This window comes from Gavialis gangeticus, unplaced genomic scaffold (assembly GCF_001723915.1).
Source record: "Gavialis gangeticus isolate Ggan-Ray unplaced genomic scaffold, GavGan_comp1, whole genome shotgun sequence".
NCBI classification, from domain to species: domain Eukaryota; kingdom Metazoa; phylum Chordata; order Crocodylia; family Gavialidae; genus Gavialis; species Gavialis gangeticus.
The window spans coordinates 108,869,293-108,894,889 of record NW_017729022.1 but is presented as its reverse complement, the minus strand read 5'-3'; the positions used below and the strand labels follow the sequence as shown (position 1 = coordinate 108,894,889).

The window sequence follows — 25,597 nt, the reverse complement described above, 5'->3', positions numbered from 1 at the left end:
CTAGTGCCCCCTCCCCCCCACCCTTACTGGTTTGGGCCATTACAGGCACTTGGTTGCATTTCTGGAATCAAAATTGAATTTCTGTTCATGTGCTTATTGGTTGAATCCACACAGCTTAGATTCAATCTTCACAACCTGCGAATATTGAATCAATTCAGCCTCGGCCTTTTTTATTGTATTTAGCCCCGATGACTATTTAATTATTTCATGCAAAGTGGAACAGCTCCATCAGAAGTCATGGAGGTGGTAACCAGAGTTAGTCTGAAGTCAGACAAAAGGCAGGGCAAGGTGGCACCTCAGGGCACTTCTACACATACTCTGGGGGCAGGTGGGGGTGTGGTGCTTTACTTAGAGTGCATCCCAGAGCTAGGCCAGAGCAAAGAACTCAGACAACACGAGACGCAGAAGGGTGCTGGAGCACAGGACTTGCCATGCTCCAGCAGACTCGATTAACTGCGATTGAGTCTGCTCCGATGCAATGGAATTCCAGTGTCAGAGCAGCGTCACTGCTCATGTACAAGCACCCTTAGAGGCTAACTAGTTCAGAGCAGCGTGAGTTTTGGTAGGCAACAAACTACTTTGTCAGCTGCCATCAGGTTTTCTCCTACAAGGAGCAAAGGAAGGGGAATTTGATACTTGCATTTGCTTTCTCCTTTTCATGGTGCTCATATGCTATGTTGGTGAGTGCCCATGTAAGTACCTGGACAGTGAGGTAATTCATTCCTTTTTGTAAAGAACAGTGAGATCTTTCAGTGGAAAACTGTATAGAAAAAAAACCTAGAAAACACAAGGATTCTAATTTTTAAAAAGTCTTTCCCCTCCAACTCTTCTCTCTTCTTCCTTTTCTTTTCACTTCTCCCCTGCCTCTGCTCCACCAAAACATTCTCTTTCCCTTGTCTGACCATGAGTGGATTCAGTCACATGGCCCTTTTGAAAACCCCACTCTGGAGCTCTACTGAGTATAATAATCCATATAGCTGAAGGAATTACAAAAGAGGCAGAAACCCTTGCTCCCCTGCACTCAAGTTATTAGGTTATTTATTTTGATTGTTTGTAACCTTCATGGGACAATGTATTAACAAGCAGGAACATGTACAGGAATGAGTGTGTGGTCCTGTAATGGAGTATGCAAGCTCCCTGCTAGCCCACAAAGTGGGAATAATATGCTGTTCTGGGTTCAGTCAACCCCACCATGTGAGAGATATCAGGCATGACAGGAGCAGAATAAAGGGGGTGGGAGCTGGGAGGGCTGGATACAGCCTGGTTGAGAGCAGCCCAGGCAAAAATGTACATTTTTTTAGGTTTATTTTGCTCTGATATTGAACCCATGCTTTCACAGACACCTGCAGTTGTATTTGACATGGGTCATAACCATCCCAGCATGACTCTGTGGGAAGAGAGACTTGATGCCCTTTAGGACCCAGGAACCCCAGAATGGGTGGACTTGCTTAGCATCACCTGAAGGGCTGGATCCCATACATTCTCTCTGTTTCTGACTGCCTAGACCAATGGGTCTTTTTAGACTTAAGACACCCCACATTAGATTCAAGGGCCCCCTTGAAAAATGCCAGCTCTTAGTTTTCACTTGATTTTGTTTTTCACTTGTTTTTGGACTACAGGAAGATCACAGAACATTTTTTTCTGTTGCAAAGAACTCAGACAACAACAGGTCAGAATGCTTTTAATACTATAGATACCTATTTGAAATCTTTGTGTTCGGCTTGTGAATCATGTTTGCATACTTAACGGTGCTAACATTGCATGGCACCTCTGTGGCGCCCCTGAAAAGATCTTAAGACACCTCAGGATGCCGTGGGGTGAGAATCACTGATCACTGGCCTAGACAATGCAGACCAGAGGTTGGTGAGTGCTAGACCCTATTATACTTGGAGGAAGGGAAGCCTGTGACATGCATATTTCCACTCCTTGACAAACTGACTACAAACCTCATGATTAGCTTTCAGGTTACTTTTAGGTGCTGGTTTGCCCAAATCTTTTTACATCAACTGATCTAATTATATATATATTTTGGAATCAGTTTTTGGGTGCTTTGCTTGCTTGCCTCACTTTGAGTGTGCTTGCGCATCAGTTATAAAACACAATTTTGCTTCCTAATTATGTTTCTATGTCTATAAATTTATATGGCACCACTGGAGTCCAGTGAAGTAACTGGCAATATTTCACTGACTTCAGGAAAAAGTCTTGTATCTCAATTCAGTTTAAGCAGCAATTAGCTGTATCTGCGCAGCCCATAGTTCTCCACTGGAAGCCAACATGTGTTAATCTCTCAGTGGCTCAGTAAAATAGGAGTATAAGGGAGATCTTTTAGATTAACTCTCTGCTCATGAAACCATGTGTATCATCTTGTATTGTGTGTGTGTGTTTTACTTCATTGCTATGGAAAAGGCCATGATAAAAGGATAATGATAAGACTAGTAGGATGACCTCAGAGTGGAAGAAGGTGCATGATCCAAACCCAGATCTGGATTCTGCTATAGGCTTTCTAGCATCATAGAAAAATGACTGGAAGGACCCTGTTTTCTCTCATTGCTACAACTGCAGTTGAGGTTGTTCTCTAGAAACGTCTCTCCCAGGATTTAAGAGACAGACTCTTCAAGACATATATCAAAGTTAAATAGAAACAACTATTTACTATCTAAACTGTTCATGAAAGCTTGTGCTAGCCATCTCTCTCTCTCTCTCTCTCTCTCTACTTTGATTAGTCTCTAAGGTACAAATCTACCCTGCTTTCTACTTGACTTCAGATTAACCCAACTAACTACTTCTCTGAACCATCCCAGACAAATGTTCATCTAATCTACTCTTAGACTTTCAAGGATGGAGATTCTATAATCTCTCTTGGTAACCTAGTCCAGTGTTGAATTGCTCTCCTGGTTAGAAAATTCTTGAATATACCCAACCTAAATTTCTCTTGTTGCAATTCAAGTTCATTACTTCTTGCCTCGTTCCCTGTAGAAATAGAGCACGTCTACACATGCACATTAATGAGGAGTAATAGCCCATTTTACTGTGCATTATAGCTTTGGGTAAAAAAAACATGCAAATATGCTAATGCATAGTAAAATAGGCTACTACACATGAAGAGTCACTTAAAAAGTATGCTAAGAACTTTTTTCCCAACTACTCAGTCGGTCTAATAAAAGATGTCACATCTACTCAAAGAACCTTGCCTGCCTATGTCCTTAGACCAGGCTTGTCCAACATATGGCCTGCGGGCCGCCATGCGGCCCGCCAAACCATTTTATCTGGCCCCCAAGGTCCCTTGCTCAGGACAGGCGAGGAGTCCTGGTGCCTACTCCATGCTCCGCAGAGGTGGGGCAGTGGCAAGGCAAGGTGGGCAGGGTTGACCCGCAGGGCCCAGCCGGCAGTGAAGGGAGGGAAGCTGCCTACCCCCTGCGGGGCTGGGCTTATCACGTGAGCCGGGTCCCGCCGCCGCTGCCCCAAGGGCTACGTGGCATGGGGCTGCCACAGCCGTGCCTGACTGGATGAGCTGGGCACAGCAGCCGCAATTTTTCCTCTGGCTCTTCCCCTTGCCCCCAGCGCACAGCCGGGGGAGCTGCAGTATGGCCCGTGCCCTACCCGCATGTGTGGTGGATGGAGGCACTGGGTAAATTCCCACGTGGAGCTGCAGGTGCCTCGGGGCCAGGCCGGGGCTGCGGGGTGCGTGGTTGCCGGAGCTGGGTTTAGCGAGAGGCAGGAGGAGCCTGGCCCAGAGGCGCTTTACGTCCAGCCACCTCTTTGCTGGTTCAGGTCCTGCTAATGTAGCTGGCATGGCTGAGGATGGGGGTCTGCATCTGGTCGCTGGTGAGGAGTATGCACGTCTGGGAGCACCTGTGCTCCTGCCCCCACCTCCCCGCCCCAACACGAGTCTGTGCCCGTGCCCATGCCCATGCCCATGCCCTGTGCTGTGCTGCGCTGCCGGAGTGGCCCCATGCCGGAGGCCAAGCAGCGGCTGCTGGCACTGCTGGCCTGTCCCTGCCTTTTCACCTGCCCACTTCAAGCCAGCCCCGCTGCCCTGCCCTGCCCTGCCCCACAGCAAGGCAGCACCTGCTCCCCCCGGGCACTGCAGCTCTCCAGGCCTGGTCACCCGTGTGCGAGGCCCTGAGGAGACCACTTCTCATGTGCTGCTGGGGACAGGAGGAGCCCGGCCGGGTCTGCACCGGCCAGCAGAAGTGGCAGCGGAGCTGTGTGCCGCTCCGGACAGGACAAGCCTGCACTGGTCAGTCCCCAGTGCTGCATGGCTCTGCTGCCGCTTTTGCTGGCCGGTGCGACCTGGCCAGCCTCCTTCTGCCCCAGCAGCACATGGGAAGCTGGCTTCAGCTGCATGCTGCTTTTCCTGGCTGGTGCCGACCTGGTTCTGCCCAGGCGGGTCCTGCAGCACCATGTCAACCTGGGCATGGCACCAGCAGGCCAGGCGGGCCCCAGGTCAACCCTGGCCTGGCCCTGCAGCTTCTCCAGCACCAGGTCAACCTGGCTGTAGCCAAGCGGTTCCTGCAACACCATGTCAACCCGGGCATGGCACCAGACCGGCCGGGCACCAGGTCTGTAAAATTCTGTCCAGTGTTTGGATTGTGTTTGCTTCTGTTTCTCTTTGTGCGGGATTGGGGGTTCAGTTTGTTACTACTTGTTAAAGATGTGTTACTAACAAGTTATTAATCCAAAAAAGTAAATCTTCTTGAAGATTATTCTTAAAAATGCCCATATTTTGTTGCTTTGATTAGTTTCCACTCTAGCTGATATCTTTTCCACATTTGATCTATTGATTTGCATTATGCTTCTTTCATTCATTGAGAAGTGAATAGAAGCGAAAGTGTTTATTTTAGTCAAGTGTTTGGTATTATTTCATTCTTGCTTTTATATTGTTTTTTATTTTGGATTTTAAACCACATTTCCAGACCCATTTCATTGTCACTTCCTGCAACTTCATTGGTGTCAAAGGTCACGTGACATCACTTCCTGATGTGATACCACTTCCTGTGAGGTCTTTGAATATGGCTCGCCGGCCCACTGGGTGATAAAAAGTTCGTGATCTGGCCCCACATTCAAAAAGGTGGGGTCTTAGACAAACATGGCTACAACCAAAAACCCACTTAAAAAGCATGCACTCTTGGTACTGCACACTGGGAGAGCCTAATGCGGATTTATTTTGTACTTCATATTGGAGGTATGAAATGTAATGTGCATTAGGAAAACCACATAAATTGCACATGTAGACACACCCACTAAAAATAGCCTATCATTATTCTCTTTTTAACAAACCATCTATGTATCTGAAGATGGTTATCAATTTCCTTCTTAGTACGCAGTGAATCCCAAGTGCTCATCTGTATTAATGTAGCCAAGCCAGTCATGCCCTAATTTGCATTTGTGGATTTGATTGTTCCATCTTAGTGCAGAACTCTGCACATGCCCTCAATGAATTTCATTTTATTGATTTTGGCACATTTCTCCAGTTTAGCAGGGTCATCTTGAATCCAGTTCTGCTTTCCACTCTAGCCATCCCTAGAATTGATCCAACCTAAACAGCGCATACAAGCCCCTTCTCAAAACTGGTTCTGCTCATGAAGAGTGGAATCTTGTCAACCCTGCCTCTCCCTTTGTTCCTGCATTCCTTGACCACAGAAAGATGTTCTTCCTCGTCAACCAGTCCCACTTTTTAACTGCTTGTAAATCCTTGGGTTACTCTTAATGCCTGGTCTGAGGTTCCTGTTCATCCACATAGGCCTCTGGCTCTTCCCCACCAACTTCTCTTCTTGCTTGGAATGCAGGTCCACAATAGTATTTGTACTTTTGCTTTAAAATAATTCCATGCTCTTTGCATATCCACATTTTCAGCTTTCATGTCCAACTGATTTGATAGCTTAACCTATTGCCTTAATTTTCAAAAATTCTCAACCTACACATGGCCCTTTTGAAGGCTAAGCCCCCTGTTATAGACCTATACTTGTCCCATCTGCATTTAAGTCAAAATTGAATTAGTTCATAAACACTTGCTCCTCAATGATTTCCCACAACCAGTTCTATAAGATCCTGACTACTAGCCAAAATTAGATTTGAGGTAGCTTTGCCTCTTGTTGGTACAGTGACCATCCTTCCCCACAGTATGACAACATGGGGATACGTAGTGCCATAGAAAAGTTGTGCATTTAGAACAAAAAGGAGAATACTCCTGTGTGATTAGCTGCTACTTCAAGGGCATACACTGAGACCAGGATAAAAAACAAGAAAAAATCTGTAAATTTCACGGGAATTAAAAATGTATGCTAAAATAATTAAGGTAATTAATATGAATCTCCTGTTTCATGTTGTAAATTGATCTTAGGTGGGGGTTAGGGAGAAACTATCTGCCTTATCCCTGCACAGCATTGTACAGTTGGCTGGGTGAAGCTTGGAAGTGTTGCAGTGAGGACAATTTCATTTTTCTTTGTCTGCTACTTGAGGCAGGATGCCAGGCTGCTATAGTAAAACCTCCTGACAAACAACTGTTTGTATTGTTCTGTAAAATCAAACTGGGGCTGAAGAGGAGGTTGCCAGACTTCACGATACAACAGCTGCAACATTGCTCTCTGCCTTGAACCCAGATACGGGTGGGGAACAGAACAACCCCAGACTTCTACTGTGAATATGTGTGATATTGGAAATGAGGCAGGAACACAGAAAAGAAAGTCTGGGTTTGCCCTGTTGCAAACAGGAACAGGGGGTGGGAAGGCTTAAAGGACTTTGTCTTTTGTGTTTGTGGGAAGAGGTCAGAGTGCCCTCCTCTGGGTTGTATACAATATGGGCCAGGAACTGAGAAACAGGGTAACTGAAACTCTCAGCCATCCGGCATCAAAGATTCAACAAAGGGCAGGAATGTAACCGCAGCCCTGATTTCTGTCTGGCTGCAGACAAGGAATTTACTTCTTAACAAGCAGGCTGAAAGCAACATAAAACATACAAGGAACAATTTCCCCATACCAAACAGGTATTTCCAGTATAAGTTGCAGGTGCTGTTTTCTCTCATTATCACAACTGCAGAGAGCAGTTGAATTTGTTCTCTAGAAACGTCTCTCCCAGGATTTAAGAGACAGACTCTTCAAGACAGGTACTGAAGTTAAATGGAAACAGTGAGGGAGACTTTGTAGCAGAGTCCTCCCAACAATGAGATGCCCCAGAGTCTACAGCAGGGGCTTAATTCATCTCTAGGTTCTGGCAGCAGTAATGAAAGCGATAGCTTTCTAACGGTGGAAAAACTGATCACATGGGGCTGTAACAGTACAATGAACTGCCAGAGCGCGTACAGCAAATTCGGCTGAACCATGTATTGATACAGTTTGGCCCCAGGGAGTTTCTCATCGCTTCGACATAAGCAGTAAATTACACTTTTCCGCTCCTTCCAAAACCCTATGGAGGGAATGATGGTGGAAACACTACTTGTTCCCTCCGCCATGTGGGAATTCCCTTTTGGACCACAGCCAACCTTGCTGATAGCAGTATGAAGTGAAGACTCTTGAGGCCATGTCCAAATGCAGAGTTGCATCAGTTTAACTAAAGGTGTGAATTTTTAAACCATCTGGGTAAACCAGTGATAATTCCTGTGTGACCATTCTCACTCTAGTTTAAACCAAGCTTATTTCAATTTAATTTGTGACAATTAGGAGCAGCACTTTCCCATGTTGGGTAGAGCTACAGACATGATTCTTACTTAAATGGAGGCCTCTTCTCAGCTCTCCAGCCTTCAAAATGGACTTTGGAGTGAGTGTAAACTAACGTAAAGAACCTACAGCATAAGTGTAAAGTGATCAACCTTCAGGAACAACATTTTTATATTATCCCAGGTGTGCCAAAGAAGTAATATACACCACTTCCAGTTCCAATGCAGTGTTGCTGAGAGGCAGAAACACTTAGTCTGAGCACAGTGCTGCTGGAATGCAACTGCACCAGTAATTCTCAACCAGGGTGCTGTGAGATCCTTCTAGGGGTCCCCTCGGATGCCAGTGAACATTAACACCATTAGTTATGTGAACACCTTCACATGATTCACACACAAACTCACAGATTTAAAATAGGAATCCATAGCATCAAAAAATTCTAACCTGTTGTGGTCTTTCTGAATTCCTTGTAACAGGAGAATTGCTTTTATTTTTCTAGTAAAAAAAACAAGTGAAAGCTAAGAGCTGGCATTTTCTGTATGGTGGCTTGAGTCTAAGGTGCCCTGCATCTAAAAAACCAAGAACTACTGAACTACAGTTTCCAGTTCTGCAGATAGCCTGCAGCTACATACCATGCTAGAAGCAGTATAGCTATGTTTGCATGAAGACAGGGCATGGCATGCTGTGTCCTCTCAGCACCTACAAGGAACACTGCATGGCACTGATCTGGAACAAGTTTCTCAAAATCAGGCCCAAAGCCCCATTCTAGGGAATCCTCAGGGATGCTGGGATACAAATGCAGGACTGTGCTGTGTAACTTAGGAAAGCTAGTCACTTGGTCAAAATTAGAATTGAACTCTTTAATCTAGAATTGCTGTAGCAAGCATTTAAAAGGGGCCCAAAATCTTCCAGTTGGATGGCAAAGATGAGAAGTGACAGGATATATCTGCGTTAAAATGGATTCAACTGGACTTTTCTTTGCATTAAAACTCTTAACATGCCTAATACTAATTGGTGACACTGTTCTTAGTACTGTACCATCTAGCCCTGCTGTGCTGAAAATGAGGTTGAGTTCTTAAGAGCCTGGTGGTAGCCAGACTTCTAATATTGCTACTACTGCCACCCCTGTGGAAGCTCTTCAAAAATATACCTCAAAGCTAAGACTGCAGACTTCACAGTCAACTCTCAATAGCTGGTCCTGTCAACATTTTTTTCCTTGCAAAGGAGGGAAGGAACAGTGATTTGCAGCTTGTATGACAGCTCTCCTGCTAGCAGCTCAGTTTGCACAATGAAGTTCACACTTGCTCTTACTCTGCTGCTAAGGTGTGTGTGAAGAGGGAGGAGCCGCAATCAAATCTGACAGCTAAGCACATAATTGAATGAAAAGCCTGAGGGCTTAGTTTACATAGGGAAAGGGCCTGGAATAGCTAGTGCAGCACAACTGTTCCACAACAGCTCCCTGTGTGGACACTATTCCAAAATAAGAAAGACTTTATTCCAAAATAACGCCTCCACTCACAAAACAGGCTAAGGCTATGGACAAACCTAGCTTCTAAATGCTTTAAAGGGGAGGGAGACCTGCCACTGAGGAGCATGCATCAGCTGTTAGTATGCAACTAGTAGGTCTCTATGTTCCTGTAGAGATATCTGTCTGTCTATATACCTGAAGTATTCTAGAATATGAGTGATTTTATTCCAGAACAGACTGACCACTTGAGGGAGTTATTTCAAAATAGCTAATATAATATTAAACTAGCTCTGCCAGCCAACTTCTTCCCTGTAAACAAGTCCTCTCAAAATGGGGAACTGAAAGGCTTAGTATCTGGCAAGACCTGTGGCTGTGATTCTGAGTTTCTCCTGGAAGACTGGCTGGTAATATATTCACCTAGGAAGCTGCTTCTGCTCTGGGTATGTCCACGTAGCAGTCACAGAAATGACTGTACTGTAGAGATACCTGATCTAGATTTTAAGCTCTTTTGGGACCTGGTAGCAGTCTAGACATAGCACTACAGAGCTCAGAATGGAATAATTTACACTGCTTCTCAAGTTTAACGCTAACTCAGGTATCTTGACTTCACAGTCACTGCTGCGCAGACATATTTTGTATGTCCTCAGTCATTCTGATGGCAGGGCTGGCAGCTGTAAGGCAATCAAGCTGCAAGGGACTCTGTTGGCACACCCTTCTCCCTCCCCTCAGCTGCCAATAACTAAGTCCAACTGGGCCCCAAATTCTGTATCAGGCTACACACATTGCTTTAGTCATGCCCCCAAATTCCCTGGGCCAGCAGTAGTTTGGGATACCGGATGTTTGACAGCTTTGATTTAGACCAGTGGAGCCTCAATCTTCTGGACCCATGGGCTGGATGAGTAACACACACAGAGTCAGTGCATGAGCCAGATCCTGTGTGGGGTTGGCATGAGGGGTTGGTGTGGGGGCATAATCCCGCACTGACCCGATCCAGCTGTGTGTCAACCCAGATCTGACAGTGCACTGGCCTGATCCTGCATGCCTACCCACCCAGATCTGACCCTTCACCAGCCCGATCCCGTGCAAAGGTCACATTATTCACCCCACGGAGCTCTCCAAGGGGCAATTGACACTGTCATTGCTTCCCTGCCATCACATTTCTGGTCCCTTGTGGTGCCCTGTGGGCCATATGACATGACTCTTCAGGCCAGATCTGACCTGCAAGCCAGGGGATGAGCACCCCTGATTTAGACTATAAGCTCTCTGGGACATGAACTGTCTCTTACTATGCATTCAAAGGCATGTGTGGGGCCTTGATCTCCTTTGCAGTCTACAGGCACAACTATAACAACATAGCAAAACAGAGGTGCACATTCTTTCACGTCCTATACAAGCTACCCTGATAGCAGCTATGTTGAGATCTTGCTAGCACACACGCACACAAACTGTAAAGCTTTAGCTCTACTATTAATCTTCTTAGGATAGACGTAGTAATGCATTAAAAAGGTGCTTGTGACTACAACATATTGCAGCTACACCACATTGTACAGGAAGGGAGATAAGCCAGTGGTGTCAAAGATATAGCCTATGGGCTGTATTGGGCTTGCAGATCCACATCATCTGGCCCTTGGCGCTAGCCCCACTGAGGACCACTCTGGAACCCCTTCTCCAACATGCTGGATTCAGTGCCCACAGCACCTGCTCTGGCCCTTCTGGGATATGAGCTGCATGAAGTGCCTGCTCCAGATGGTCCTAATCATATTAGTAGAACTATAGAAATAAAGAGAACTCACCCCCTGCCCCAAAATGGTAGGGTTCTTCTAGTGCAAAAATTGTGCTCATACCAGATCTATTAAGAAGAAATGCTCAACCTTGAACCTGAGCCCTGAGAGGTATGTTGAGGAACAACTGGTCACCAGGTCACTTGGGATTTGTTGGGTTTTTTTGCAATGCTTAAGCCTACATATTTGTTCTTGCTAGTCTGTTATCTTAATCAGCAAAGTGTCTTTTTTTCTCATGGTTTTAAAACAAACCTTTTAATTTGTTGCTAATTTTGGAGATCAACACGAACTTCTTCACAAGTGAAGCTTGTTCAAGGTTCAAAATAAAAAAACCCTGAAGAGAAGAGAAGAGAAGAGAAACACTCCAATAGGCAGTGTCTCACCTATTAAGAATTGCATGCTTACCAACTCTCCATTTAGAGGAAAATAATGGGGAAAAACCCAGAAATTGCTTCCCTTCATTGAACTTCAGGATGACATTTAACAGTGCTAGAGCAGTTTAACCGTGTGGATTACCTGGAGCATAAGTCATTCCCAACCTATGTTCTGATGCTGTTGTGATGTTCTTATGTGGGGCTGAATTTCATCTCTGGTGATCATGCTGGTTTGCTCTGGTTTAAAGGGTTGCTCCTAAGAGCCTGTGAGAACCAAAACGCTGTAAGGCAAGTATCACTCTCCTATTTGAATATGGGAAAACTGAGGCAGAGATAGCAAGTCATAATTAGAGCTAGGAGCAGAATGTGCTTCCATGTCTTTTGGCAGGGGAAGGATTTTGGCTGCCTTTATGAAAGTATTTACTATAATGTTCAGCAGTAACAGTCCAATACATGGCTGGGGGAGATAACAATCCTCTCAACAGTTTAAACATCACACTGCTTTTTCTCAGACTCTTGGAAAAGGAAAAACACTTGAAGCTAAATAAAGCCCAATTGCTAAGGTAACCCAACTGATAAGAACTGCATACTAACAGACATTAAGAGAAGCAAAAAACTCACCTGCCTTTGATTTTTCTTAATGAAAGCGAAAGTCAAAACCAATATGCAACTTTAGAAGAATATTAATGGAAGGTATGGTTTGGTTTTTCCAAACTATTTGCACAAATGGATCTACCTGAATAAGGCCAAACAGGTTTGCATACACTAGCATTATCTGTACAATTCTCATTGTCCTGGCTTAAACACAAAACAGATGATGGATCTGAGGGAGTAGTCGATTCCCATCTAATTAGAAGTTATAACTCTGTTTCCTGCCACCTCTTTTTCTTGCACACACACCAGCTCTCCATTATACTACAGAGGAGTAGTAGAAGCACAGTGGTTAAAAACATACCATGATCGCTTTCCAGAACCTCTAACCAGAAGTATGAAGTTCACCCTTATCATGGGCAAATGAACTAGCTTTTTTCCTGTGGAAGAAAATACATTTACTTCAAGAGCTCGTGGTCTTCTTTGAGGATGCTGGTCTACAGTGATTCTGGGTGCTGAGACAATGGATTTTCAAATGAGTAAAGACAGCATCCAGAATTTTAGTAGCAAGTGAACCAGAAGGAACAAAAGCCAAGCTCTAACTGACAGAGGTTAGGAAGAAACCTCCTTTGTGATAACTTAATTACATAATCACCAATTGCATGGCTTCTTGCATCGTCATTTTATAAGCAGCTGGTAGTGGCCCTTGGATTGGATCATTGGTCTTAGCCAACGCAGCAGCTCCTGTGTTTCTCCCCAACAAACTAGCTGTGCAGTTGGGGAAGAGGTTTGTCACGGTCTACTACAGCAGATACTGGGGTTGAAATCCTGGCCAGTGATGCCTTCTATGAGGTCTGGATTTCACTTTGACTGTTGCAACAGCTACTTTGGCCCATGCTATCACTATGGTTGCTGTGCAGGCCTCAGCCTCAGGAACAACGCTCTCAGTAGTTTCAGCCAAAGGGGTGCCCCTTGCCTCTTTTTACATGATATGGAAGTGTTTAAGCCATAAAGTTGCTTGTTTGTGGACAGATCCTCCCAGGCAGAGGTGCACAGGCACTGGAGCTTTCAATCTGCAGATTCATGATCTTTTTTTTTTTGTTCAAATTGGAACAAAGGTCAGAAATATAACATTTTCCCCAGAACAGCAATGTTGGGAGCAGCATGAAGGCAGAAGACCCTGGCCTGGGTTCTAGCTAGGCCCCCAGCTCCCACTGGGCCAGGCATTCCCCCACTGCTGTGTATCTATTTTATCCAGTTAATATTAAATGCAAGATGCAGTGGCCAACTTCAGAAGGAGGACTGGTGAGGGGTCTGGGGAATATATAGCCTGACCTGGTGACTGGAGCACTGTTTTGGGAAGCAAGAGATTACACTATCATAGAAAAATAGGACTGGAAGGGACATCAGGAGGTCTTCTGGTCCAGCCCCCTGCTCAAAGCAGAATAAGTTCTGTGTAAATCATCCTAGACAAGTGTTTGTGTAAGCTGTTCTCAAAAACTTGGGGAACAAACCATCATGCACAACTAGTAAGCATATTGCTTGAAACATCAAAAACATCCTTTATCTCAGGTAAAGCAGGGGGATGAGGGTATTGTCCATGTCCTGCCACTGCAAGGATAGGACCCGGGTCTCCTACTCCCTAAGCAAGTGCCCTAGGTACTAGAGAACTGGGCTAAAAGGGAGAAAAGGCCTTTTTCCTCCTCCTCATACTTGCACAGGGTGATTCTGTTTCTTCAGAAAGTATAGCTATGTGCTGCTTAAGCATGTGAAGGGTAAATAGGATCTTGCCCAAAGTGTTTGATCAGTAAAATTAATATTTTGAAAATGATCACATAAAAATGTTGGAGAGATTAATCAATTGCTGAGTAGAGGTCATTATTTTTCTGACAGACAGTCCAGAGTTCTATTGATCCAATTTTGAAGACAGGATGTTTGCAGGTAAAAGCTAGGGAAAACATTGTTTTTTTACAGCAAAAATTAATTGAGTGAATGAGTGAGTGTGTGTTCATGCATTTGTGTTAAGAGGCCTGGACCTAAATCCTGCCCTGATCTATGTTCTTTGCCAGCCCGTGGCAGTGAAAGGGCAGACTTTGACTTTTGGCATTTAAAATATTTGAAATAGGAATAGAACCCACAACACCTGCATCCTAGTCTGCTGCTCCATCTGCCAGACCCCATCGCCTCCTTGTTTATTCCCAAAGCAGCACATTGTTTTTTTAGGAGTATTTTTAGAAATCATAGAACTCACAGAAAATTAGGGTTGGAAGGGACTTCAGGAGGTCAACTAGCCCAATACCCTGCTCAAAGCAGGGCCATCCCCAACTAGATCATCTTATCCACAGCTTTGTCTAGCTGGGTCTTAAAAATTTCCGAAGATGAAGACTCCAGACATGAAGACTCCATCTCTGAGTAGCCTGTTCCAGTGCTTTACTACCCTCCTAATGAGAATTTTTTTCCTAATATCTAACCTAAACTTCCCTTACTGCAACTTGAGACCATTGCTCTACTTTTAATTCCTTAGTACAGCAAACGACTTAGCCAACAGAAAGCAAGACTCTTCCAATCTCTCAACATACAGAGCACCTGCTTCACAGCAGAAGCATTCTCAATAGAGGGAATCTCAAGGTGTAAAGGGGTTAATGTTGTCATAGAAAAAGATGGCATAAAGGAGCTTAAGTCTGAGAGCAAAATGCTCCAGAGAGGAAAAGAAAACACATTACACGCCACTTTCCTTTCAGGAGCCCAGTTTTCCAGTCACTGAACTTGGGGTGGGTAGTATCTGGCTGTAGTGTGTAAGAATTTGGTACTGCTCCCTTTAAATAGTTTGTCAGCCCTTTGGAGAGTCTCTCTCTGTTTCAGAAGCCCCTGAACCTGCCAGAACAGCAGTGTACATATGTGGCAAGACACTACAGGCTGTCTGAAGTTAAAGACACATTTGTTTCAGCCTAACTGTTATCACTGTGGTTCTTTCCTATCACATCTGTGCACAGAGCGAGAGAGACAGCTTCAGCATTGATGCTTGTTGCAGTGCCCAGTGTGCTCTCTTCTGGTGTTGCAGATCCATCGCAGAACCCACAGAGAAACCAGAGCTAACCAACTGCTGCATAGGAAATGCTAGCTCTCATTTTCAAGCCTGAAGGGCTACTTTTTTAAAAAAGAAAATCAAATATAACTTCCGAGAATACACCTTACGTAAAAAGGGAACAAAAACAAGGTTCCACGGAGTCTTCACTTTAAGGAAACACAGCTAGTTTTGCACCTCTCCTGATATAATATTTGACAGACCTGCCAGGGGCTGAATGTGACATGCCATGTGTGATAAATACCAAAAGGAAAGACGAAAGTCATTCAGGCAGGGAACTAAATGTTGTGCCATTGACTCCTGTAATGTAAATGTCTCTATGACAGTTCCCTCTACTAGATAAGGGTCTGTGTCCTTTGCTATTCAGGGCAAGATGGTCAGATGGGATCCTTCTGACCTTTACAATCTGAGTCTTTCTGCTGTAAATAGTTTTCTTCAGTAAATGTGAGAAGGCCACAAGTTAAGTTCCTTTAGTGGAGTGGAGAAGTCTGATACTAAATAAAAGCCCTGGACTATGGCACTGCATTTTCTACTGAACCGTTTATGCTACAAAGGAGTGTGGAATGTTCCCTTCCCTCTGTTATTTGGGGCATTCAGCAGGTTTCTGAAGCATCTGGGTTTCCCCTGCTCCCTCCTCTCACCCCCCAACCCTGAGCTATTTACAGTTCCCTTTTAAGCACAAATAACACTTTCTGTAACCTCAGTTTCCTGATTCAGCTGTTGTGATGTCAATTATTTACGATAACACAAGTAAGACAAAGCCTGAGGTTTGTGTGGGATGGAGGTATATTTGGGTCTGTCAGAAGGGACAGTCCTGGTAATAAGACACATCAGAAAAGCATAAGGCAGGTCTCCCTGAGGAAAGAAGTAACCAGAATGGTCATGTCATACAACTGGGCCCAGTGCCGCGAGGTTCTGAGTACCTTAGATGTTCCAGTGTCTCAAATTCTTTCTCAAGTCACCTTCCAGCAGTTATTCAGTGCAACGTAGGATTACACCCTTCAGGGAGAAGGACAATCCTGAGGCCTTATTTCAAAGGCCTCCCAGCATCACTCACTATTTAGCCTTGGAAAATGGTAGCCTTCTTGCAAGGACAAGTTCTAGAAAAGAACTAGATGCCTTCAGACAATGTCTTGGAGGAAGGTGGTTTGGCTTATAGTAATTCCTTCTCCTGCCCCTTTTTTCTTTTACTATTAAGTAGGTAAAACTGCTTAGTGCCGTAGACACTGCAGGTTGATTGTATTAGGTCAACTGATAGATCAGTGTCAGTGGGAGAAGTTTAAAATGCTTCTACCCCTCATATCCTGCTTTGGTAAAAGCCTCAGCTAAATGACTAGGCACCATTTTCACTTAAAATCTGAAGAGAAGGATTAAAGTTTTGTAGCAAACCAAAGGTACTTAAAAGTGATGTTAGGTTCTTTAACACACTCAGGGGGAACTTCAGAATGTGTCCTTGTCCTAAAACCGTTTCCGTCAAACATTATTTTGAACTCCTCTGATAGCATTTTCTGCTTTTTGGACCAACTCAGTTTGTAAGACACTCCGTTAGGGATAGTTCTTTTTTCAAGCCTATCATTTTAAAGGGCACTGATTGGCAGGAGGTAGAGTAGGAAGGACAATAAGGCACCCTCTACATGTCACATATATGGAACAATTAAATGATTAATTGTGCAATTACCTTAAAACCAGCTATATATGCAAAGTAGTTATCATATGATAAAAAGCTCCAACCAGCTATAAAGTTAGACCTTGAAAATGTGTATTATTTTATAGCTGGTTGCTATCCAGCATTAATTTGCATGTGTAGCAGTCTCCCTGGAGGCTGGGAACCCATGAGCTGACAGGGTCCCTAGCCGCAGGGGTTCACCATGCCCAGCATGAAACCCCCACCCAGGGGATTGTGGGTGCTGCAATCCCCAAGGCTTGGGGCTGCATGAAACCCTCAGGCCCAGTTGGTCATGGCTGCTGTGATCCTCCAAGCCCAGGAGTGCATGGGCCCCCCTGTGGCTGCGAGCCTCTTAACTGAGGGGGCTCAGACGTAAAAGCTTGCTTCTTGCTGGTGCAGGAAGAGCAGCAATAAGGCACAATGGGATCTAGTGTGCAATCCCACAACCACGCCTCCTGCCATGCACGTGTAGTATGGCAGGAGGCACGATTTTGTGGATCATGCATTAGATCCCATCATGCCTTTACCTGCATGTGTAGAGGGGGCCTGAAAAGCAGTAACCATAAACATTTTTTAATGCTTGTGCTGGATCAGAGGCAGAACATTCTGTTGGTCTGTTTACTTACCTGTAAAACTGATATAAGTAATACTTAACTGCCTCCACAACAGCTACAGTGAGATTTACACAATGCCAGCACATTCTCTGAAGTTATCAAGTACAAATGGAAACTCAGATAGCTATAAATCTTATTCTCTGGTTCATGGCTTTTGCATGATGTGACAGGTGAAGATCACAGGTGTAGAGGATGTTACACTTACCTGCTATCCTTCCAATTGGCATTGAATGCTCCTCAGGAGGGGAGACAGACACCATGATGTGGTTCATGTACGCTAGCTCCTCTCGGTGGGACAGGTTGATGGGTTTTACCTCCCTGTGCAGCCCATCCTCAGACAACCTCGATGGTTTGAAATCAGAGTGCCTGGGGTTCAATATCAAAGGGTGCATGATGGGACTAGGCATCAGCTGGATGACTCGGGTGTTCTCCTGGCGGGGGCTGGAAGGCTTCTGAAGCACTTCTGAAGGAGGTGGGCAGTGGTTGTTCTCTATAGGAGACACTGAAAGAGGGTAAGTATCCTGATGGTTGTTCTCTTGCTGATGCCTTGTTCCTGGGACCCTCTCAGCTGGGGAGAGGCGACGGATAGTGTTGTCCAGTGGGGACTTCAACGGTCTCTGTTCCAGGTCTGGTGATGGCCGGTGATTGGTGGTGACAGGTGATCTAGAGCGATGCAACAGTTCAATGGTTGGGGGATTGTGATGGACTGTTTCTGCTGATGGTCTTGAAGGTCTCTGGACAAAGTTATCTGTGAAGAAAAAGTAAAAAATGTAAATTATGATGGAATCACAGGACCTGGCTCAGGGAATATGTTTTAAAACAGTCTTCTATTGTGCTTGACAAGGAGGGAGTGTTGTCTAATGCAGGAGGGGACTGCTTGTTAGGACAACTTGGTTCTTTTGCTGGCTCTACATATGGGTAGCTTTGGACAGACAACCTACCCTCCCAGATCCTTTGAGGAAAAAAGTTATAGAAATGCAGGTTATTCTTATTCACTTACTGTTGTATTGTTTTGAAAACAGAACATAAATCTGACAACATTTCTTACTGTAATTAAACAGGGTGGACTTAAAACCAATGTATACAGATGTGAACAGTAGAAAACCAGGGAGGGTGACAAGAGATTCCATACTGGTCAGCTTAATGGGGCACTTATTAAGGGTGGAAGGCCTGGTGTTAGGCCCATCTGTACCACTTTTGTTTCTCTGCAAATTCTATAAAAGCCTGTTGCAAGTCTTGCCACTGTGTGGACCCCTGTTGCTGAAACTCTGCAGGGCACTGAAAATTTGGATCTGGAGAACAGATCCAAGAGGTAGAGTATCTTGGGAAGATTACTGAACATGTGGAGGTAGACCAGACCTATGTCATGGTTCCCCACATAACACATGATTGTCCCCATATAATACATTTTACATTCCAAGTATATCAATCCAAGACAGTACCTCATTTTCCAGGTACACTTGTGAATGGTTCCAGGTGGCTTTAAGCTTGTTTTATTGACTTATACATCTCTCTGTTTCAGGTTTAAACTACATTTAAACTGGTCAAAGTGGTACTTGTGTTCATACTGTTAAGTAATATAGTCATATAGATAAAAAGAGCCTGTTAGACTATAAAACAGACTACGTAATCTAAGAACGTTTTCTTGCAGAAAGTTTTATCTCATATACTGTACTTGTTTTTCACTCCATCACCTGCCTTAAAAAATAAATACAAAAAATACTACTACTACTACTACTACTACTACTACGACTAAAAAGATCTTTGGAAAATAACCTCAGTGAGATTTTTCAGCTCAGCCTAAGAAGTCTCACTAGATAAAAAGCTTTTACAATTTTTGGGTGGGCCTATTCACTTTAGCTGTGTCCTTTTAAGATCAAGGAGAACTGAGAAAGCATGGATTCAAAATAGCATCTGCAGGGACTGGTGACATACACACAAACCAGAACATTACAACAAACAAAATATAAATGGATTTTGCCTGATTAAGGCCACGGCTTTCTGATTGGGAAACTACTGGCAGAGAGCAAAGGCTAACAGGTTTTTATCTGGAAAAACAGAGATCAAATTTCAATGCTGTTTGTCAGAAACCTCAGGTGATAACAGTTTCCTTCTCCTCCATACATGTCAACAATCAAAACAGGTAAATGTGGCCATCCTACTTGTTCATTCATCTCAGTCTGTTCGATTTAAAAAAAACCTGATTCTCTTGTTAAGGCGGCACTGCCCTTTGAAAGACTGAGTGAAGCAGAAAGGAATCTAGGAGCTTCCTGCCTGTTCTGGAATCCAGGCAAGTTTGTATGAGGGCTCAGCACCTTTCCATGAAAGGGTCTGAACAAACAGGACTCGTCGGCTGGGAAGACTGGGTTCCAGCTAACACTGGCTCAGCAACCTTACACTGACCCTCTGCCCACCTACTGTCTGTTCACCTATACAACTTGCCAGCAGCTAGCAGCTTCCTTGTGAAGGTTTAGGAGGAAGCTAGATGGGTCTGGAGTTTATGATTCACATAGTTGAGATCATAAACAAGAAAAGTATATTTGTATAACTACTTAGGTTAGTAATAACAGAACAGCAGGAGGAAGTGAAACTTCATGTCCAGGCTGTGCCCTGTCTGCACTGGCTGAACAACAGAAGTTGAACTATGGAGCTTAAAAATGAGTTTAAAGGAAGTAGTGGCCAACCAGCGTGGAAAGGCCAGGTCATGTTAGAACAGTGCTAAAAAAATATACTTTAAACTATACTTTAAAATATAGATGGATGTTCAATCTGCGTGCAAGAAGCCTAAAATCCATTTATGAAAGTATTTCCCAAACTCTTTCGACTCAGTAGCCATGTCTACATGTGCAGTGGACTGTGCAGTAACTGGTGGTACTGCACAGTACCATGACTGCACGTTTTTTTCCTGGTGCTACTGTGTATTAGCTCATTACTACTACACAGTACCATTGCCACACAGTTAGTGTTTGGCAACACTACTGCGCTGTAGCCACAAGCTACCATGTGGTAACTCGTGGCTACTGCGCCGTAGCATCTCGTGTAGGTGCGCCCAGTGACTGCTATCAACCCACCCTTTTTCACAGACCCCTATGCACACTTATCAAAATGAAAAGGGGGAGGGGGAAGGTGAAGAGAGGATGTCCTAGTATGATCTGTAGACCATTTAACATGGCCTTGCAAACCAGTTTGGGAACCACTGCATTAAAAAAAACTTCTCTCTACCCCCATTTTAATTGCTACTGCTTTCCCCTTGCCTGGACCTAGTCATACTCCATATCCTGTTTTGAGCTGGAATACTGTTTGCAGTTTTAGGCTCTGCAATATAAGAAGCAAGTAGAGAAACTGGAGAAGATCCAGAGGTGAGTGACAAAGATGATGAAGGAGTTGGAATGCAAGTCATATGAGGAAAGTTGGAGAGAACTGTGTTTAGTTTGGACAGAAGAAATTAATAGGGAACAGGACAGCAGCTCCCCATCACTGACTCTTTGCTGTCAGGGCACAGGTCTGTGTCTGTAAAAATGTGCCAATCAGATTATAATTTCTGATGAGATTTTTTTTTTAAGTTAATTCAATGCTGTGGAAAGCTGATGACTTCTATGATCCCTCTAAGGACAGGTGAGGCTCCTAAAGGAAGTGGAAATTTGCTGGATTGTAAGTCCTGAAGACTGCAATTCTTTGCTTATCTACAAAACAGGTGCAGGCAGCAGCAGAAGCTTCCTGTCATATGACTCTTCTGATTCAAAGGAACCAGTGAAGTTAAGGGCTACGGACAGAAATTACACATAAGCCAGCATAAGTGAATGGAAACCAGTTCAAATCTGTAAAACAATATAAATTTGGTGCACATCAACTGCTTTCAAAATAGCTGAAACCAGTTTAAGATACACTTGGATGGATGTAGTATCAGATTTAACTGATTTAGGTTAAAGCGGTCTATGGAACTTCTTTCCTAGATCCCCTCCAGATTCAAGTTAACTCACAGTCCCCAGCATTCCAGGATGCTTTGTACCTCCCCTGCAAACCTCCCCCCCCTCCCCACCTCACAGGGTGTGTGGGCTAGCCTTGGCCCAAGCTGTCTGCTCCAGCCAAGCAAGAAGGCATGTGGCTGCATTTTTGGAATCAAAAGTGAATGTCTGGTCACTTGCTTATCGGTTCAATCAACGCAGCTTAAACTAACCCGCAAAGATTGAACTGATTCAGTCTTGGGCTTTTTGACTATCTGTACTTAGTGAAGAAGATTATTCAGTCTCTTTTGCTTCTTTGGCCCTTGATGTCCCTATAGTGGCCCCAAGAAGATCAGAATCAGCTTTTGCACTAGAAATGTCTACACTTGCCCACAGGGAACTGATTCATAGATTCATAGATATTAGGTCAGAGCGACCTCAGCAGATCATCGTTTGATTTGAGACCATCAAACTCTCTTTGCATAGGCTAAAAGCTAGGACTTTGGCGAAGAAGAGACCTGATCAGGAATACAAGAATAAACAAGCCTGAGAATAGTCCTAAAGCAAAAACCCTATTGCCCCCTCTCCAGTGTGGATAGTTATGCTGGAATGAATGCCCCAGCGCACAACACAAAAAGCAGGAGTGTCCAGGCAGGAGGAAAAAGAGTGGTAAACTCAGTTGTGCAAGGTCTTCCACGCAGTAATGTGAGAGAGGAAGAGGGCAGGGACAGCAAGTTAAAGTACACAGGCAGCACTCAGTACCTGCCTGGGAATGTTTGGCACAGAAAGGGTCTCTCATTGCCTAGGTTTGTGGCTGGGGACCCACGATTAAAATGCTTCTCAATTTTAATCAGCAACAAAATTGAAAAGAGAGAGAAAGAAGAGAGAGAAAAGGTAATTTAGTGGTTGGAAAGAAAAAGGGAGGCATGTTTTCAAAGCACTGTACTCTATGCAGACAAAATAGGGCTCATGCTAACCCTAAAGGAAAGGATTTATTGGAATCAATCAGGTTTTGTTCAGCAAGTTGGACTGTGTTAAAACTAGATGATCACAAAAGACTTGTACAATACAAATCTCGATGTGACTGGACCTCCACCTGCATCAAACCACCTTGTGACATTTTCCATAGCTCATAATGAAAACTGGATACCGACAAACTCAGGATCTTTGTTATGATCTACCACAGGTCTAGGCTGTTTCTGGGCAGCTGTCAAGGGCTGTTAGCTCAGTTTTAATGGAAATACTGATACTGGACATACATGAATCAGCTACACTTTTTTCTTGGATGCTCAGGCACTTTAGGTCTTTCTGTTCCCACAGAAATCAATGTGAGCTTGCCCTTTATTGAGCAGACCCTTATTAATGAGAATTATGCACAGTGATCAAGTGGGGAAGAGGTCCTACTGATGAAAAAGAGAATTAAAGGCAATAAGGGACAGTTGCTGTGGGAAACAGATTGTTAAATCTATAGCTTATAAATCATAAGCCAGGCTTTAAATCACAAGCATGCTCTTACAGCTGTGACTTAGTTACACCAAAGATTCTGTCCAGAGGAACTGAGTCCTAGTGTACAAAATGTTCCAACGCTTGGGATTTACCTAATATGTTCTTCAGTACACATTTAACAAAGGGCTCACCTGGCCCATACCCAGTTTTCCATTAAAAAAACCCAACAAAAATATTGGGTGTATATATAGAGCTTTCATTATCAGCCTTTGCTTGAATCCAGCTATACTGGGGCAGATATTTAGCATGGTAAAACTGTACTGCAGTCCTGGGCTCCTGATTCTGCCCTTCCAATGCCCTTCAGTATGGTCCTGCAGTCTCCTGTCTTAAATTTTGTAAAAGTGTGCAGCTCTTCCTAGGATCAACACAGACTAGGGTGAAATCCAAGTTCTTTTTTTAGAGTTTTGATTCAGGATGAAGAAAAACAATAGCAGAAAAGATTCTGTCAAGACTTTTTCTGAGAGGAGAACTGGCCTTTTTTCTAAATTATATTCTTCATGGGAAATGTCAACTTTCTTCAGAAACTTTTTTTTTTAATTGGAAAATGAAAGGCTCCAAAATTAAATATTTTTAGCCCTTATTTTCCAGAGAAGAAAACATGGACATTTCCCTGCTAGCTCAAAAAAGGAGTATATTCCCTCCCCACCACTCAGTACGGTGGGAGGCTACATGCCTACAAAACCAAAGAAGATGCCTATGCTTCATTCACCCTTTATCCTAATCATAAGATAAAATAAATTCCAATAATACAATTAAAAGTTTGTTTCTTTGCTGTCTCCAAAGAACATCTGAAGAAATCCTAGTGTTTTAGTCTTGCTGCTACTACACTGATAATATGCTAAAATCTCAAATCACTCCAGAGTCTGGATTCTGCATTTAAAAGGTATGAGTGCTTATGGCAGACTTCTCTTTCGTTACCAGTTTAAGTGGTGGCCTGGATAGTTACTTATAAAAATGGCATAATCGAAAGAGAAGCTACATTTTTTCAAGAACAGAATTTCTCTGAAAACACAGTAATTACCAATTTAGTTAAGCTGAACAAAGAGTCATGCCTTCCATCAGGCCATCCGAGTCAAGACTCTAAATCTGTGAGACTGTCAGTGAAAGTGAAATCCCGAGTTGAAACTTCCTCTGAGAATTTCCTGTTCTTACCCTGCCAACCTTTACATCCAGTTGATCTCCTGTGCAGTGAGAGAGCTGTCTGCTAGACAGCTAGTATCTTGGTGTGGGAAGTGAGGGAAGGAAAGTTAATTGGCACACGTTTGCTTGCAGACTCGTGCTTATGCCCACATGCACACTCTTTCTTTGTCTCTCTCTCTCTCATTTGTAAGCGTGTGTGTGTGTGTGTGTACAGACACCACAAAGTCATCAGCATATTGTTTAAAGGTTATGTTGGCTATTTGGATACAGGACAAGACATCAGGGGTTAAAACAGAATTATACAAACAAACGAATGCAACTGGAAAGCTTGAGAACTTTCAACCACTTGGCTTGTCAGACTACCTGAACATTTTAACAGCTAAGGAAGCTAGCTGCTCCAGTGTCAAGGCTGAAAGCTAGAAAAATTATTTTCATTGGTTTTGAACAAGAAGAGAAGCACATAACTCCTCCTCCAGGCCTTGCCCAAACTGTACATACAAAGACGAAAGAATAACAAAAGAGACATTGTTACCTTCATCGTGGTTTTGGTGTAATATGACCTCTGGCTGAGCATGTATAGAGTTCCCAGGGTGGAAGAAAGGTGAAAACAGCATACGAGCTTTCCTTTGCTTCAGGATATGCTGAAGCAGTTCATACAGTACGTCACCTGAAAGACAAACAGCAGGCTAAAGGAAATGAAAGGCTACATGCTGCTGGGAAGGCTCATTTAGCCATCTGATGCATGAATTCATGGCTCCCGGGTGCCATTTTCCAAACCAAAACTGCCTCCAGGAAAAACCTGCATCTTACTCACTCTTGTGTAAGGCTCCTTACTGGCAATTTTGCGTGTCAACAGTGTCAAAGAGGAAAGAATAGGGAGTGTGAGATAAACATCAGTAAAACAGCCCTTAATGGTCTGCTATAGAGACTTTGCACTTCCCTACGGCCTCCCTTCTGAGGCTCTCAAAACTTCACTAATATTAGTTAATGAAGCCCCACACTTCCTTTTCTGACAACCCCACACTTCTGACAGTCTTAATTTTACTGACAAGCAAATAAGGACACAGAATGTGTTACCAATTCAAGGTCATCCAGCAAGTCAGTGGCCCAACTTGGAACAAAATCCAGCTCTCCTGACTTTTAGCACTCTCCTTTTAACCACTGTACAACACTTCCTCTCTTTGGCATCTCTATATAATGAGTTTTTATACTGGAGACGATATATCTTCCATTAACCTCCCCCCAAAAACAAACAAACAAACAAAAAACCCTTTCCCACTCTGTATTGTGGAAAGGTATTTCTGTAGTATTATGACCTTTGAAGGAAATAATAGAATGCTAGGTAATTTCTCCCCATAGGAAATTTAGTTGGGTCAATGCCAATAAAGAACATGCACGGCTGAAGAGGGCCTTAAGCTAAACTTGGATGCCTAAGTCTAGAATTCCAATTTTGATCCCTTAGGCTGCTGCTGCATAATCACGGAGATGCCTAAACTCCAAAGGAATCCTCCTTTACAATTCTAGAGTTCCCCAGGTGCCTTTGTGTATATCAAGAACTTCCCCATTCCTGGCAAGGCAGCATAGCTCAATGCCTAGGTACACCTAAACCCAAATGGGATCTAGAACCTAAGTACTCCTTCATTAAAGGTACTGAAGGGCTCACTTTCTTAAAGAACACAAACAAGATTGCGCTCCCCACAAAATTCAGTGCATCAACCATGGGCAGTGGTGGAAGAGGATCATAGAATCATAGAATCAGTGAGTCAGAAGGGACCT

At 43.8% G+C, this 25,597-nt stretch overlaps 1 protein-coding gene across 6 annotated transcripts in view; it reads right to left on the bottom strand.

Moving 5' to 3' along the window:
• Positions 1 to 25,597, bottom strand: part of ETV6 (ETS variant 6) — a 199,593-nt gene that overhangs the window by 11,341 nt on the left and 162,655 nt on the right. For all 6 annotated transcript variants that reach the window (XM_019515951.1, XM_019515950.1, XM_019515952.1 and 3 more), the window contains 2 exons: positions 24,354 to 24,488; positions 17,437 to 17,979 (listed from right to left, as the gene is read on the bottom strand). In XM_019515951.1, coding sequence (XP_019371496.1) covers positions 17,437 to 17,979; positions 24,354 to 24,488 — 678 coding nt within the window. The remainder of the gene's footprint in view (positions 1 to 17,436; positions 17,980 to 24,353; positions 24,489 to 25,597) is intronic.